Raw genomic sequence first — 16,563 nt, 5'->3', positions numbered from 1 at the left:
TAAAAAAATAAAAATGGAAATCTGGGGTGCCTGGGTGGCTCAGTCGGTAAAGTATCTGCCTTCAGCTCAGGTCGTAATCTCAGGGTCCTGGGATCGCGTCCCACGTTGGGCTCCCTGCTCTGTGGGGAGCCTGCTTCTCCATCTCCTGCAGCTCCCTCTGCTTGTGCTCTCTCACTCTTTCAAATAAATAAGTAAAATCTTAAAAAATAAATCAAAATAAAGCATTTCTTTTAAAAAAATGGAAATCTGATTATGCCATTTCTCTGCTTAAAACTATTTTCTACTGGATTAAACTGAAAAACCTATGAATGGCATATAGGACTCTTGGTGACCTGGCCCTTGCCTTAGCTGACATCATAGATCTGAGCAGAACAAATGCCTTGGAATTCTGAAACTCTAACATATCGTCTTCTTTAATGAAGTTCTTTTTAAAAATATTTTATTTATTTATTCATCAGAGAGAGAGAGAGAGAGAGAGAGAGAGAGAGAGGCAGAGACACAGGCAGAGGGAGAAGCAGGCTCCATGCAGGGAGCCCGACGTGGGACTCGATCCCAGGTCTCCAGGATCATGCCCTGGGCCAAAGGCAGTGCTAAACCACTCAGCCATCCAGGCTGCCCTATCCTCTTCTTTAAAAACAATTTTCAGGGGTGCCTGGGTGGCTCAGCCAGTTAAGTGTCTGACTTTGGCTCAGGTCATGATCTCAGTGTCCTGGGATCAAGCCCCCAGTCGGGCTCTGCACTCAGTGAGGTGTCTGCTTGTCCCTCTCCCTTTGCCCTTCCTCCTGTTCATGCTCTCTCTATTTCTCTCTCAAATCAATCAATAAATAATTTTTTAAAAAATAAAAACATTTATAAAAAAAACCCTGGGTGTTACTGTACACTGTTCCTTCCGCCTAGAAGGCATTTAGCACCAAGTCCCTCATAACCCCATTTACCTAGCTATCTTTCTTTCAATATTCAAGTTAGAGAGACAGTCCCTTCTTGTCCATCCTCACCTCCCATGAAATCAGTGTTTGGGTGATGCTCTCTATCTTCCTCTGCTGAGCTACTTTAATCATACTATTTTTTTACTCTGCATTGCCATTATTTGTTTATATCTGTGTGTCTCTCCAAGAAGCATTATGGTAGAGAAAAATGAACAAATTTTAAAATATCATAATGATAATAATATCACGAATACAATGCAAGACCCTGTTGTAAGCACTTGCTGTATGTTTATCCATGTAATCCTTACAATGCTGTGAGGAGGGTAGCTATTGCTGAAGTTGAATCAACATGACTCAGTGATAGATCGAATGTAGGGCTAGAGATGAAGGAAGAATCTCAGCTGACTACCAGGTTTCTGACTGGAGCAAGTGGGTGTACAGTGGATGGAGGTGCCATCTATTGAGATGAGGAGTACACCCAGGCAGTATGTGAAGAAGAGGAGTCTGGGTCAGGGTAGGGGAAAGAGATTTTCAGTTTGGGTATTGCCATTCTTTTGCCATTCTTTGATAAGCAATCTTTCCAGAAGCTTCAGGAATAATGCAAGTAATGAATTTTTCCCTCTGGCAGGCATTCGGAAAAAACCACTGTCCATCTCAGTAAAGCAGACTAACCTTCCAACATTTCTTCGCTAGCTTACTAGAAGCAGGAGGGCTATGTTTTTGGGATCCTGGCCTTTTTTTCACCTTATGCTCTGGCTTGCGACTCCCAGAAGACAGCGAAGACACCGTGGCCTTGCAGCCTGCAAGTTCCTGCAGTTCCTGTACCTCCTGGCCCTCACGTCCATCCCTCAGCAGGTGTGGGCGCCCCCTTACAAGATAGGGGTTGTGGGCCCTTGGGCTTGTGATCCTTTGTTCTCAAAGGCTCTGCCTGAGGTCGCTGCTCGATTAGCCATTGAGCGGGTCAACAGGGACCCATCATTTGACCCGGGTTACTCTTTCGAATATGTGATTCTCAATGAAGACTGCCAGACTGCCAGAGCCCTTGCCAGTTTCATTTCTCACCACCAGATGGCCTCAGGATTTATTGGCCCTGCCAATCCTGGCTACTGTGAGGCAGCCTCGCTCCTGGGAAACAGCTGGAACAAAGGGATTTTCTCCTGGGCTTGTGTGAATTACGAATTAGACAATAAAAACAGCTACCCGACCTTTTCTCGGACGCTCCCTTCTCCCATCAGTGTGCTGGTAACTGTCATGAAATATTTCCAGTGGGCACATGCGGGAGTCATTTCCTCAGATGAAGACATTTGGGTGCACACCGCCAACCGAGTTGCAAGTGCCCTTCAGAGCCGTGGCCTGCCTGTAGGGGTCGTCCTGACCACGGGACAAGACGGCCAGAGCATGCGGAAAGCTCTGCAACAGATTCGCCAGTCTGACAGAATTCGCAGTGAGTGCTTTCTCCCCGCTGAGGTTTAAATGTGGTTTCGGGAGGAAAAAAAAATAACGATCTCCAAAAGGTTTCCTACCCTTCCACCCTAGGAGAGCACCCCCCTCCCCAGGTTTTCATGCGTCTGCCCTCTTTCACTCCCACTCAGGCTCGAAGACCATCTGGCTTCAAGAGAGCCTATTTTATGAACGAAATACAAGTACAAAGAACTTGGCAGTTAAGATCCCCTTGGATTCCATTGCCTACACGCAGCATCAAGAGCAACTGTAGCCACGCACCCTTCTCGCCTGTAGGACCCCAGTAGTTTCAGATCAGCCAAAGCGGGGCGCTCTTCTGGCTCCCTTTTGGTCCGTTCTTGTCACCTGCTTCATCACATTTCACTTGGAACCTGTCTTCTCTGGACTCCAAAATATACATCCCTTCTGTCCTCTTACCCCCGCCCCCAAAATAGGGCTTATCTCTTTGCAACACACAGCTAGCTGATTCAGAGGGCCCTAGCTGATCGATAAAAGCATAGTAAAATGTGGAGAATGCCCAGATTTTTACCTCTCCCTTCCCATGAGAAGGTTGACGCTCAAAGATGATTCTTGCAGAGGCAATGGACAGAGCGTGAAGCAAACGACTGACCCCGCAAAGCTTCCGCCACCAGAGCTAGCTGGGTAGGTTTGGGGGAAGAGGAGCCCTTCCTGGTCCTCTTGAATCATATGTCTCTTACTCACTCTTAACAGCAAGCCCTCGTGGCACAGTTTTGATATTTTCTATTCCAGTGTTTTAAATATCCACTTTACGTTTTTTTCTGGAAAGTGGCAAAGATTTGTGGAACACTGTTCATTTCCCCTTTGCACCACTTGAGACAGGCCAGCTCAGAAACTACTCCTCAAATTGATTACTGCTAGGATTATTTTTTTATACAATTTGATTTTCTTTAAATTTATTTATTCATAGAGACGGAGAGAGAGAGAGAGGCAGAGACACAGGTGGAGGGAGAAGCGGGCTCCATGTAGGGAGCCCGATGTGGGACTCGATCCCCGGTCTCCAGGATCACGCCGGGGCCGCAGACGGCGCTAAATCGCTGCGCCACTGGGGCTGCCCGGCGCTAAATCGCTGCGCCACTGGGGCTGCCCGATTACTGCTAGGATTAGTCCTGGTCCCAGTCATTTCCTTAACATAACAATGGGTTTGTTAGAGAATGGTCCCGTTTAGCGGCCTGTAAACAGAAACCCATTTTAAGTTTCAAAGGTCACCAGTATTGGACCTTCATTATGATCCTTATGGGAAGATGAGGACAAGAAGGTTTCATTCCCAGAACTACAGTAGTCTGCTTCCAGCTCCAGTCTACAAGATCCTATAATGTTAAGCAATCACTGGGGCTCTGATTACTTCATAATAGAGCTTGATACTTTCAAAGCAGAGCACAGAATTATTTTTAAAGATATAAAACCATTTCCAGGGAGGAGTCATGCCAGAAACAGGCTAACAGATTTAATATTGTAATTTTATAATATGTCACAAATCTTCATGAAGCCCCATGTCTCCTGCGAGCTTACAGTTCAGTGAGTGTTTCCCATCCCACCCATTCTAAATAGTATACTCTTTGAAATGACAGCTTGGCCTCTACCATGAAATGTTAAATAAATCCAGGCTCTGAAGCACTTTGGACATCAGACAGAGTGAAGTTAGGACTGAGTGCTTGCCACACACAAGTCGTCCGAGTCAGAGAGGTAGCAAATGTACATATCATTGACCCACTATTCAAGATTCATTCCTTTGGGTCGATGGTTCTCACTCTGATGGCATACTAGAAGTACTTGGACACTTTTTCAAAATGACCGGTGCCAGGATGCCACCTGTGGAGACTCTGGTCATCTGCAGTGGGGCCCCAGCAGAGATCTTTCAAATAGCTTTCCAGGTGCCTGTAAAAATGTAGCCAGGGTTAGGAACCCCTGCTTTAAGTTAATGAAAATGCAAATCAATGGTCCTGACTTTAGGTTGCCAGTCATTTCTGTCTTAATATAACTTGGTTTAATCAGATTGTCTTCTTTAGAACACTATGCACCGAAAAAAAAAAAAGAACACTGTGCACCGGCACATTAAAGGAATGGAAGTTTTAAGATTGGAGAAGGAAAAGCCTAGAGAGGAAGGTCTGTGGTTATTGAGCAGAGGCAGACTCTGGGTAGAAAATGAAGTAGGGACTCAGGGCGATAAAAGGGAATGAGGACAAAGCTCTGCACTGCAGGATTTTGCCTCTGGTTTCTGACAAAACATAGGCAGACTCAGATGAGGCATGCTGGGACCTCATTGACAGGAGACAGAATGGGGCTGGGGCTGGGAGCAGGGAAACTGAGCCATCAGTTGGGATGTGGCCTCAGTATGACCTCTGCCAGTGTGGCGTAGCCAAAGATGTGTGGGACTTGGATCTGGTACAGCCAGCTGTTGGCACCTGAGGGCTCACTGAAGCAGTGGGTAGGGTGCGACAGTGGGAGTTGTGGAATGGGGGTGAGTCAAAGTAAGCTAGTGAGAGCAGTGTCTCAGCCAGTGCAAGCATGAGAGGCAGGATTCAGAGCATGAACATAAACAGACTATCAGGACTCGAACTGAATGGCCTGGGGGTAAGGGGCACATTTTTTATCCCATCAAGCAAGTGGGAGATCTGGTGAGAAACAGAGCCAGAGGCCAGTGAATAGGAACTGAGGCAATAGGGCGGTAAGGAAGGTTAACAACACACCAAGCACAGCACATACCAGATCAAATCTCTGATTTTCTAGCCCCTCTTCTCCGGGTGGATGGAGATTGCTCAAGTATTCCTGGCTGTTATTTCTCTTGATTAAAAGGCACTAAGCTTTTTGTGTGAGCTCAGCCCAGCCAGCCTCTTCCCTATTCCGTTGGCTGTGAGGCTACTCCTTACACTGCGGGTCCCTGGCCGAACCTTCAGAGAAAGACTCTTGGTGATGTACAAAATATGGTGGAAATGGATTCTTTCCTTCAGAAAGGCCCAGCAATATCTGGCAGTAATAAAAAAAAAGTTGAAAGATGGGTCAGCAATATCTGGCAGTAATAAAAAAAATAGTTGAAAGATTGGTTTTGTCCAGCCTGCTCACAATAACAGTGGTCCCAGCCCCAGGTGGTGGTGGTAGTAGATGAAGGGGAGAGGAGGTTTATCTACTTCTGGTTGGTGGGTCTCTTGTCCTTTCTGTAAATTTAGATTTCCAATGAAGAAGCATCGCTGGCACCTCACTGGAGTCCGAAGAAACGTCTCTCTCAGAATCAGGTCTAAATTGTTCTTACTGGATACTGAGGCGGTGATAACACGTAGTAGTAAAGATGATAATAATAATAACAATAATAATAGCTGTGGGCTCTTTGGAGGGGAAACAGCAGGGGTGTTACTAGATGCTGCCATAGAGACAATGAGAGCAACCATAATACCACTTTACATGTGAACAGCTCTCTACAGTTTACAAAGTATTTGCATATAGATAATCTCATTTAATCCAGGATTACCCAAAAGATAGGTATTTCCTTTCAAGTTGTACAACACCTGTGGGTCTCACATAACAAGGAGGTAGGTGTAGGCCTTTATTAAGGACAAACAATGGAGTAAATGAAGTCCCAGAGAAGGGGAGGTTTCAGCCTTTCTTGCTCATTTTCCTTGAAGCTTCAGAAGCAATTACCAATAATCTTTGTTTCTGACAAAGTCAAATAATATAGATAGTAATCGAAGACAAAGGTCCTCAATTTACAGTTGTGCTTATAGAGGTTGTGGCTGGCCCAAGGGGATCAAGCTGAGTGGGCATGAGGGCCAAAATCCAGTTCATTCTCTACTTAGACCATTAGCCCTGATGGAGATTTGGATCCCCTGGCATAAAAGAGCACTCACTCACCAGGCGGAGCACCTGTGGGGTTGCAATGACCCAGAAGAGTTTTGTTTTTGTTTTTGTTTTTTTTGCTTAATCTCACAAAGGCTAGAAGGAGGCCTCACTAAAAAGCTCTTTGGGGGAACTTTTCAAATGGCTATTTCAAGCCCTCCACTCCTTTCCTCACCTTTTTGCCTATCAATGCTTGGCTGATTTGTGAAATCCTTTCCATTTGGGTTTACCAGGCTGTTGAGCCATGGGGACGCCTTTAAATCCTTTCAAATTGGGAATGCTTCATTACAATATGATATTTAGTAAATAGGACACAGAATGGTCTTCGTTTGTTCGAAATTAAAAAGCTTATTACGATGTTATTGCTGGGGATCTGGCTAGCCTCTTCCCATCTATTGGAGATTATTATTTTTTTTAAATCTTTATTTATTTATGATAGTCACACACACACACACACACACACAGAGAGAGGCAGAAACACAGGCAGAGGGAGAAGCAGGCTCCTTGCACCAGGAGCCCGATGTGGGATTCGATCCCAGGTCTCCAGGATCGCACCATGGGCCAAAGGCAGGCGCCAAACCGCTGCGCCACCCAGGGATCCCTCTATTGGAGATTATTATACATAAAAAGACCAAAAAAAAAAACAAAAAACCAACAAACCCAGCAACATTGGTAATACCTAATATTTGCTGAGAGTGTATTGTGTCCTAGTCATTTTGCAAGGGCTTTGTATAGACCATCTCATTCCATTCTTGCAATATCCCTCTATTATTATCTAACACACTTTATCGGGCAGCCCCGGTGGCGCAGTGGTTTAGCGCCGCCTGCAGCCCAGGGCGTGATCCTGGAGACCCTGGATCCAGTCCCACATCAGGCTCCCTGCATGGAGCCTGTTTCTCCCTCTGCCTGTGTCTCTGCCTCTCTCTCTCTCTCTGCATCTCTATGAATAAATAAATAAAATCTTTAAAAAAATAACACACTTTATGGATGAGACTATAGAAACCATAAGAGGTTAAAGAGCTTGCCTAATGTCACACAGCTAGTGAATGGGAAAGTCAGGCTATATGCTCTGGTTGGTCTAAACAATGCCTCTCAAACTTTGGGGCTTGTTAAAACACAGGTTGTGGGGTTCCTTCTGCAGAGTTTCTCCTTCAGGGAGGAAGGCTGGGGAAGAGTCCCATAATTTGCATTTTTAACCAGTTCACAGTGGTGCTGATGCTGCTGGTCTAGGCATCATTCTTTGAGAACCACTGGGTCAAGTGAAAGACTTATACTCTACTGTCTCCTGCCTACCTGAGATATGTCCCTAAAGCATACTCACTTAAGATCGTGTGTGCCATGTAGGTGTATAATTCAGCTCTTCCATTTTTTTCTTAATTGTTGGGCCCACTGATGAAATTCTTTTAAGCACCTGGAGGTAGCTGGTGTTGGCCTTCTTTTCCTACAGTAGTAACAACAATGACATAATACTATGGCTAAGAGCCTTTGTGTCGATAGGGAATTTGGTATAGAATTTGGTAGAGATAAGTATAAGTCGATGTAAATGGTCAAAGACAACCCACTTTCATGAATGGGTTCAATGGGTAATGATAAAATTATTGAAGACCCTGCACAAGAAGAAATCTCTAAAGAGGCTTCCAGCATCTAGACTTCCAGCATTTAAGAGGCCTTCTCTGTATAGCAGTTTTAAAAAGTCAAAGAAAACATATGTTGTAAGGTGTGGCGAAATATTAAAAACTTATCTCAAGATGGGCAGCAATGTGAAGGCAATAAATGCACTCGTAGTACCAGTTTTATTGGGTATGAGAAAACACAATCTGATGTAGGTGGAATGGCCATTAAATGAAACGTGTGTCTGACATCGTACTGAGCTACTTGCACCGGTTCAACACAGGTGGCAGGTAAGGAAGTGGTGGTCTCTGGACTTAAAGCCAAAAATGTGTGTGTTGGGGGACAGAGGATATCCTCAGCTGATAAAAACAGTCACACATCGCCTCGGTGCAGTGTTCTTACATTGTGCTTTGAAGGCCTCCTGTACCGAATCACACACTGTAGGGCAGAGCTGGGAAACATGCAGATTCCAGAGTCTCCCACCCTCTTCTTATGCATTCATTTTATAGACTGCCTAGAAGAAAGCTGACAGGAAGAGGGTCTGGATGTACTTCTTTCACAGTATGGCCAGATCGCTGAATCCTGGGGGAATGTGAGACTTGGGATAAATCACAGAGCATGCCACCCCCTCCCTCTGGCCCATGTACCTTCCCCCCTTTCTCAACATTTGTTAAAACATAATATGTTAAAATAAATTTCAGTGATAGGAGATGGCACAAAAGGGTTAAAATGAAGATAAAGAACAGTAGAATGTGGGGTGAGGGGGGTTTTGTTTTTGTGGACTGGGAGCAATACTGTGGGCTCTTAGTATGAATGTGACTCCTAAGGACTTAGATGTGAGACTGGGCTCAGTTTCCTCCACTAAGGACTCTATAGACAGTAATCTGCAAGAAAGAAAAAAAATAAACTTTGCCTTCTAAGAGACACAATTCCTCTATCTCAAGGAACTATCAGACAGACTATTTCAATATAAGAAGGGAAAGAGTTGAGCAACTTAGTAATAGACTTCTTGTGGAGGTTCATGATGTTTCTAGCTGCTGGTGTTGAAGGTGAAAGAGAAGGTCCAGGACAGCCTGCCCTAGTGGGTACCACATAGGTACCCGCTGGATATCTTGAGTGGGGTTCAGGAAGCTCAGAGAAAATGCTAGTATCATACTGTGGTGAGATGGGATCTCAGGAGGATGTATCTCCTGATCCTTGTTTTGGCTAGAGAGTGGCTGACTATTAACAATCAGGATGGAAACTTACAAATTAGTATTCTTTAATGATCACCCAATGACCCAGGCCTTGTCCACTAATCCTTTCCTGACAACAACTTACAGGTAAAAATCCCATTTTAATGAATGTAATTTTGAGATAATAAAGCTATTTAGTAAAATCATCATGTAGAACAGATGCATCCACAAATCTCTGTTCACAAAGCATTCAATCTATTAAATTAAGATACTGTTATTTGAATTCAGCATCCTACTTTCAGCTTCCTACTTTAGTCATGTTCAATGATGAGGTCTTGCCATGCAAAAAATGAGGGAGCCTGTGATCAGACCCTCTCAAGGCTTACAATTGCTCATCTATCAAATAATAGAGGAATGAAAGGAACTAGTAGGTCTCACAGAGTCTTTCCAGTTTGAACATTTTGACTCTTTGTCTAAAATATCCTTAGTATGGGCCAAGGAGAGAAAAATTACAAGGAGAGATTAAGGTTGAGGGCAAGGTCTTGAGCATAGTTAATGACACTAAGCATTAAGGAAAATATGGTAGAATTTACCTGCTCAGTAAATATTGCTTCAACTTTTTCCTTCATACTAATAATCCAAATATGCCCATGCTTCACATCTCAAAGAACCCACAAAAGATACCCAAGTGTACAACCAGACATTCATTTAAACAATGTACATTGGGTTCATAATATGTACCAGGATCCAGAGATAAATAAGACACAGTACTTGACTGGTCATTGGGTACAAGCTGATGCCAAGAAAGGGGTACAATGTGATAATAATTGTTTAATAGCCGGCTTGTCAGGGGAACATACCCCTGATTTGTAACGTTTGCTGATTTTCATGGAGTGATTTCCATAATCACTCCCACCATACCCAATTTCAAGCTATAAGTCTGACACTGACTAGCACACATAAATCCCTGAAAATTTAACTCCAGGCTCTTGTGAACTAGCACCAGCCAGCTCCAGCACACTTCTGAGGAAGTGTGACCTTATGAGTGGTGGCTCTCTTCAGCTGAGGGCAATTCTTAGCGAGGCGTTAGCTATCCTCTCCTAACGCCAGCCGCAGCCCCCCCTCCCACACACACACACCAGCAACTAGGAGAATAACTGCTTCCGTCGTCAAGTGTACATCTGGGTGGTACACCATGGCTCCCACTACACATAATGTATGTTAAAGTATTTGCGGTATTTCAACCAACATAAAGCACTTAATTCCATTTAACATACTCCATCTAATGAAATAATTTTAATATTCCTTGAAAGATAGTAAATACAATTTTATCTCTGTTGGGTAATCTTGGTCAAGTCAACTAATCTCTGTTTTTGTCAAAGAAAGATACCAATATGGACTTATTTGCTAAGGATCCTGGTGGACAAACTGACCAACTAACGGAAACACCAGACATAACTCATTTCTCTCCCTCGATGGATCTGTTACTGGACTAATTTGCCCAAACCAATTCACGTTTAATAGTGTAAACAAATTTAGGGAGTTCGATGTCTTTGGTTCTTATTTTTCCTTCTGAATCCAGCTCTTGCCTTGTCAAGCCTCTCTGGCACTCCATTTCCCCATTATATAATGTGTAATTATGCACAAAGGAGACTGAATTCCTCCTGTGGCTCATAAACTAGCTCCAAAGATATCCTACAGTATCTGAAGGAAGATTTAAGGATCAGAATACAGGCAAAACCTTTTGGGTCGATTATATTGAAGGCACTAATGGTTATTTGAAAACTCACATTATGCTGTGTTTGTGTGTGTTTAATTTAAATCATCTTGATAACTTGCTAGTTACTTCTTAAAAAACTGAAAGGTGTCAGCTCTAGGTCAAAGGGGATAGTTTCTGGGAGTATTTATCCAGTGTCAAAAGGTTTTTGAAAATGAAGAAATATGTAAATGCCAAAGACCAGTCACTGAACGTAGTTAAGCGTACTCAGTTCCTGAGATTAAAGGTTCCGTGTAAGCACGTATAATTAATATTTACCAATAGCAATAGGACCTTTGCCTTTCTTCAAGGAGCTCAGAAAAGTTGCCAGGCATTATCTAATTAAACTACTCAATGTACCTGTGAAATGCTTTGGAATCTACATTTGAAAGATGTGGGCACTGAAGCACAAGTGGGTTTAAACTAAACTCATTTAGCATGCCAAAGGGGAAATTGGATAGAAGACTTTCAGTCTCATGATCTTGCTGTCATTCTTCAACCGTGGCCTCCTCTAATCCACTCTATTCTAGCATATCCTTGCCAAACAACATAGTTTCATAAGTCTAGGAAGAATTAAATAGAATGCAAAGTAATTCCAATTATAGAGAAGTTAGATTTTTAGAAGTTGATCATATCACCCACAGTATCATTAGTATTTAGAGGTGAATGTGAGCTAGTATCATTCATTGTCTATAAGGGCCATGGTAAGGGTGGGCACAGTTGTGCAAAATTTATTGGGATGTATGTTTGCTGAGCTCGACAATAAATAGCAATGGTGAGAATGTCTCCCATCTTCTCCCTCTAGCCTTTTTATTCTTAGGTATAAGAGTAGCTACTATTTTTTGAATGCTGTGTGCTAAGCCCATTATACAAATTGCTCCTTCAATCATCACTACCACCCCACAAAGTATATATTTATGATCTCCATTTTATAAACGAGGCAGAGAGAGGTAAAGTGATTTACCTAAGGGTATACAGCTAACAATAAGTAGTGATGCTAATATATAAACCTGAATCTTCCAGTCCCAAAGCCTCTTCATTATGCTATCTCCCATTTGCTAAAGTTTTTCTTGCTGCTGTCTAGTATTAGGCTCGGCAGGTTGTAGACATGTCTGTTTTGTCCTTATGCCTAATCCAGAGTCCCTGAACATCCTTCAACCTTAGCTCGGGGCTTCAACATCTTGATCATCTCAGAGGAATAAGATAAAAATAATTTACCAGTTGGTTATAACACATTTATTTATTTCTCCCAATCTGCGGTTTTTGGAATTCTATTTTCCTAACATATTACTACCATAACCTCCCTGCTTTGTTGGTTTCAGTAATCATCATGTGTATGCATTCGGCCTTGATTGGGGGAGAGACTCAGACGCATCTCTTGGAATGGGCTCATGATCTGAAAATGACTGATGGAACCTATGTCTTTGTTCCTTATGATGCCCTGCTCTACAGTTTACCTTATAAGCATACCCCCTACCAGGTCCTGAGGAACAACCCAAAGCTCCGTGAAGCCTATGATGCTGTGTTGACCATTACAGTGGAGTCACAAGAAAAGACCTTCTATCAAGCTTATACTGAGGCAGCAGATAGACATGAAATTCCTGAGAAGCTGGAGTTAGATCAAGTAAGTGAAGATTTACAAGTTACCATAAATGGAGACCCTCAAAAATCAGGAAGGTCAATATTGTTCCTATGAAGAACCTCTATTCCATAGGCAACCCAATCAAGAGCAGACAGCCACACACAAATTAAAAACACCTTTTGTTTGCAGGAAACATTTATAAAACAAAGACACATTGTTGAAGAATTTCTTTTTACTGTCAAGCTGCCTACAATGACAGCATGTAGCCATGAAGGATAAATAAAATATATTTAAGAACAGAGAAACAAAGCTTTTATATATAGTAGTGCTGTTCAAAGGGGCTAGAGAAAAGAAGTCTTATTGCTGACCCAAGTTCACCTAGTTTGAATAGTTCTAAATCTCTTCAAAATAAAAGAGAGCTGGTGTTATGAGACTATATTAACTTTATTATTGATGATAGCAGTATTAGAGAATGTGGCTTCTGTTTGTTGGCATTTGAGCTTCCCAATGCTGAAACTGAGGATCACCCAGACTTCTCCACCTAGTCAACAGCGTTACATGATGACCATATTCTGGCACGATGAGGGCATGCCTTCTGTAAAATATACAGCCCGGAGGAGCATAGGGGAGTATGTGTTTCCTGTAGGTAGCTGGCTCCCAAGAAAGAGAAGTTAGGAGGGGCTGGGCTACACAGGCTTAGTTTTCCTTCCAAATTAACCTGTCAGGTTAAGTCACTCCTTCTTTGTGGGAAGGAATCAGTAAGGGGGTGAAGAGAGGTCAGGGTGTTTTTTTGTTTTTTTGTTTTGTTTTGTTTTGTTTTTGCTAGTAGAGCTATCTCTGTATGAAAGGAATCATTTGGAATGGGGAAGAATTCCTCCATCCCAATATGCAAGATATGCTATTTACATGTGTTTAAGTGGAATATATGTATAAACATATTTCAGATTCAAATCACAGACACTTAAGGACTAGAGGAAGATAAAGGAGTGGGGAGGGGAAGAAAGCAGAGAAAGGAATGGAGAGCAAAGACAAAAAGAGGAAAAATACAAAGAAGACAAGGGATATGGGAGGAAGGCGGGGAGGCCAAAGATAACAGTTAAATTTGAAAAAAATACAGAGGGGTTTTTTCTAAGTTGGAGGCCAGATATAGAAGAAGGCAGTGATTTTTAGAAGTATTTATTTTAACATGCAAGTAGGAGTAAAAGTTCTAGCATTTGCTAGCTACTGTATCAGTTATGATGCTTCTGGCTGCAAGTTCAACACACAATGGCCCAAATATTTTTTTTTTCAAAATTTGAAGGTATGGGAGCTCGAGGGTCAGTTAATTTATCAGCTCAATGATGTTATCAATGAACCAGGTTCAACTCATCTTTCCACTTTACAAGCCATTGCATGCTATCTTATCATCATGATTTGGTTGGTCTTATGGTCCCATGATGGCTGCCACAGTCCCACGATAGCTGCCACAGTTCCATCACATATTATAGGTGGAACTGTCTCCAGATAAAAATAGGGAATGTCCTTTACTTGTGTTTTTAAAGAGTGAGGAAATCTTTTCCAAAAGCTCCTCAAGCAGACTTCTCTCCACACTTTCCTGATCACATTCATGTCTCCTATGTATACCTAAATCAGTAATTTAGAAAGAGGAACAAGACCATCATGATTGACCCTATGGCTGCTGGAAAAATATGAACAGAATTGAGATTTTGTTAGCAGGAAAGAAGGCTGTCAGGCAGGCATCTGATTGTATCTAATACTCACATTTTCTATGATATTCTCCTTTATATCCACCCTTTAATGTCTTTATCCTATAGACTTCTCCCTCTGAACAAATAATTCATATAAAACTTTAGTTTAAATATTGATAACAAAGATTTTGCTGATTCTTGTTCTGATAAAATAGTGATTAGTAGAGATATTCACAGTGCTGACTTTGAATTTTATTGCTACTGAGATATTTATAATAAATCTTTCCTTTAGGAGACACACACATGTTTAAAAACAAATGGTCAGTTTGGTCAAGAATTGGAAAAATCCCTTAAATTTCTAAGAATGGTTGCTCAAAGCAGTTGCTTGGTGTATTTATAGGCAAGCATAGAGATGGTGAATTTTTGTACTTTTTAGCCAATGTATGGCATCACATACATACACACTGAGTCTTTTTACTTTAATCACGAAATTGAGGGAAGGAAAAAGGGGTGTGTGTGTGTGTGTGTGTTGTACATACATATATATGAACAGATATATTGATACAAAAAACTCAGACCTTCTACTCTTAATATTTGATCCAATCTCTTTGTGCTTGTGGAAAACATAAGGTAATTAAGACAAGAAAATAAAAGACACCATTATCTTGGTTGCTAGGCAGCCTGTACTCTGCTTTAGACAAGAAAATAGACCTAAAACAAAGAATCTAGATCTTATAAAACAGCTTGTTTGGATGTATTTCCACCCCCACTTTGCAGTTGCCTAAGGTATACCTTCATAACCAAAGATTGAGAGAACGATGAGACAATTATCTTCACATTTCTGGTAAACAAAACCTCCTTTTTCCTAAATTATTTTGCTACAATTTTGAAGGCAGCTGTTACAGCAGAATGAGCATACGATAAGGAGTTAGACACACTTGGGTTTAAATCCCAGGTTCCCACTTACTAGCTGTGTGTCCTTTTTTGAGTCTCAGTTTTCTCATCTGTAAAATGGGTTAGTGATCGACATCTTCTAGGATTATTGCAAAGATTGAACAAAGTCACATATGTAAAGTAACTAGCAGAATGTCTGGCTCACAGCTCCCTGCCTTCCCACTTTTTCTTCCATTGGGCCAGAATGACCATATACTTATCATCTTAGTTCAAATCTCCTTTCAGCTCCCTATTCTTGAAATTTTGATTAATGGCAGAAAATCTCTCAATAGTTTCAGCTATCAAGATTATTTTGCTTTCAGAATTCCAAATGGTATTCTCTTAGATCCAATTATGTAGTGCATTGTTTGCTTGTCCCTGGGCTCCTATTGTTTTTCCCCTATTCAGTCAACAGATCAACAATTATTTACTGAGCACCTGCCATGTGCCATACATTATATTGAACTCCAGATAAAACAGTAAACAAGACACGTTTCTTATCAGTGGTGTGTTGGAGCCAGTTTACAAAAGCTGATTGTGTGCACCTTTTCCCAATTCTGTGTTTAGTGGCATCATATTGGTAGCTAGAAATCAGGCATTGGGAGTGTTTACACCACAGAAATTGGTAAATGATACAAGTAAGAGCTATTTTCCTTCTCAAATATTTACTAGTGCATCGCTTGTTCCTGATCTTATTGGGTGTAAATTTTTGTGAGTGAGACAGTTAGTAAATGAATAAACAAATGAATAAAAAACATGGCTGTAATCCATTTGAAGGGAATAATCATGTCCAATAGAGTACTTTGGATGATGCAATAGCATTTCAACAGAAGTAAACTCGGTGGCCTTGAATCTGAGAGCCCAACCATCTTGCTGACACAAAGCAGAACAAGCCTCCCATTGGCAAATAGTCCTGAGGCTGCTGAAGTCAGTGGTAAGTTTAAGTGGAAACCTTTTCTTGTGTTCTTTTTAGCTGTTTGCCAAGGTGAACTGGTACATTTCTGTCATCTCTGTATTACTGCAGAAGAGAGGAATGGACAGTGCTTTCAGTCTGCTGTAGTCCTTCAGATCTAGTATAAGGTCTCAGATGCTGAAAATGATCAAATATATATATGTAGAGACTTACTCTGCACTTAAAAAGAGCTGCTGGTCAAGTAGTATATAGCATGGTCCTTCCAGTTGTGAACAGTAAGTCCAGGGGAGTGGGTGGGGGTGAGGTGCAGGTTGCTTCAATTCAAAACTCCTGGGTGGAAATGAGTGTAAGACAGGCTGATACCAGTTGTAGTTTTCTCAAGCACAGCCAGTCTGATTGCAAATCTTCAAAAATGGCAGACAGGGCTGGGTTACATAAAACAGGCAAATAGGTTTACCTTCACCAGGGCTAGCCACACCAATAGCCAGGATGTTATCTGGAAGAATGGGCAGATTGATATCAATGCTCTGTAAATTAGTTTTTACCCTGATTATTCCCTTCAAATGGATTACAGGTTTCCTGAGTACAGGACAGACTTACTCCTCACGATGTTTTCTTCAAAATAATCTTATTATCAAGAAAGTAACAATGCCAGCTGTTACTGAACAG

General features: G+C 41.9%; 1 protein-coding gene across 1 annotated transcript in view; it reads left to right on the top strand.

Annotated features, from left to right (window-relative positions):
• The first annotated feature begins 1,640 nt into the window (after window positions 1-1,640).
• Window positions 1,641-16,563, top strand: part of GUCY2F (guanylate cyclase 2F, retinal) — a 100,397-nt gene continuing 85,474 nt past the window's right edge. The window contains exons 1-2 of the mRNA XM_055337469.1: window positions 1,641-2,370; window positions 12,101-12,402. Of these exons, the coding sequence (XP_055193444.1) occupies window positions 1,641-2,370; window positions 12,101-12,402 (1,032 nt within the window). The remainder of the gene's footprint in view (window positions 2,371-12,100; window positions 12,403-16,563) is intronic.

The sequence above is a fragment of the Nyctereutes procyonoides genome, unplaced genomic scaffold (assembly GCF_905146905.1).
Source record: "Nyctereutes procyonoides isolate TBG_1078 unplaced genomic scaffold, NYPRO_anot_genome, whole genome shotgun sequence".
Taxonomy (NCBI): Eukaryota; Metazoa; Chordata; class Mammalia; order Carnivora; family Canidae; genus Nyctereutes; species Nyctereutes procyonoides.
Note: the sequence above shows the minus strand (reverse complement) of the source record. Positions and strands in the feature narration are given on the sequence as shown.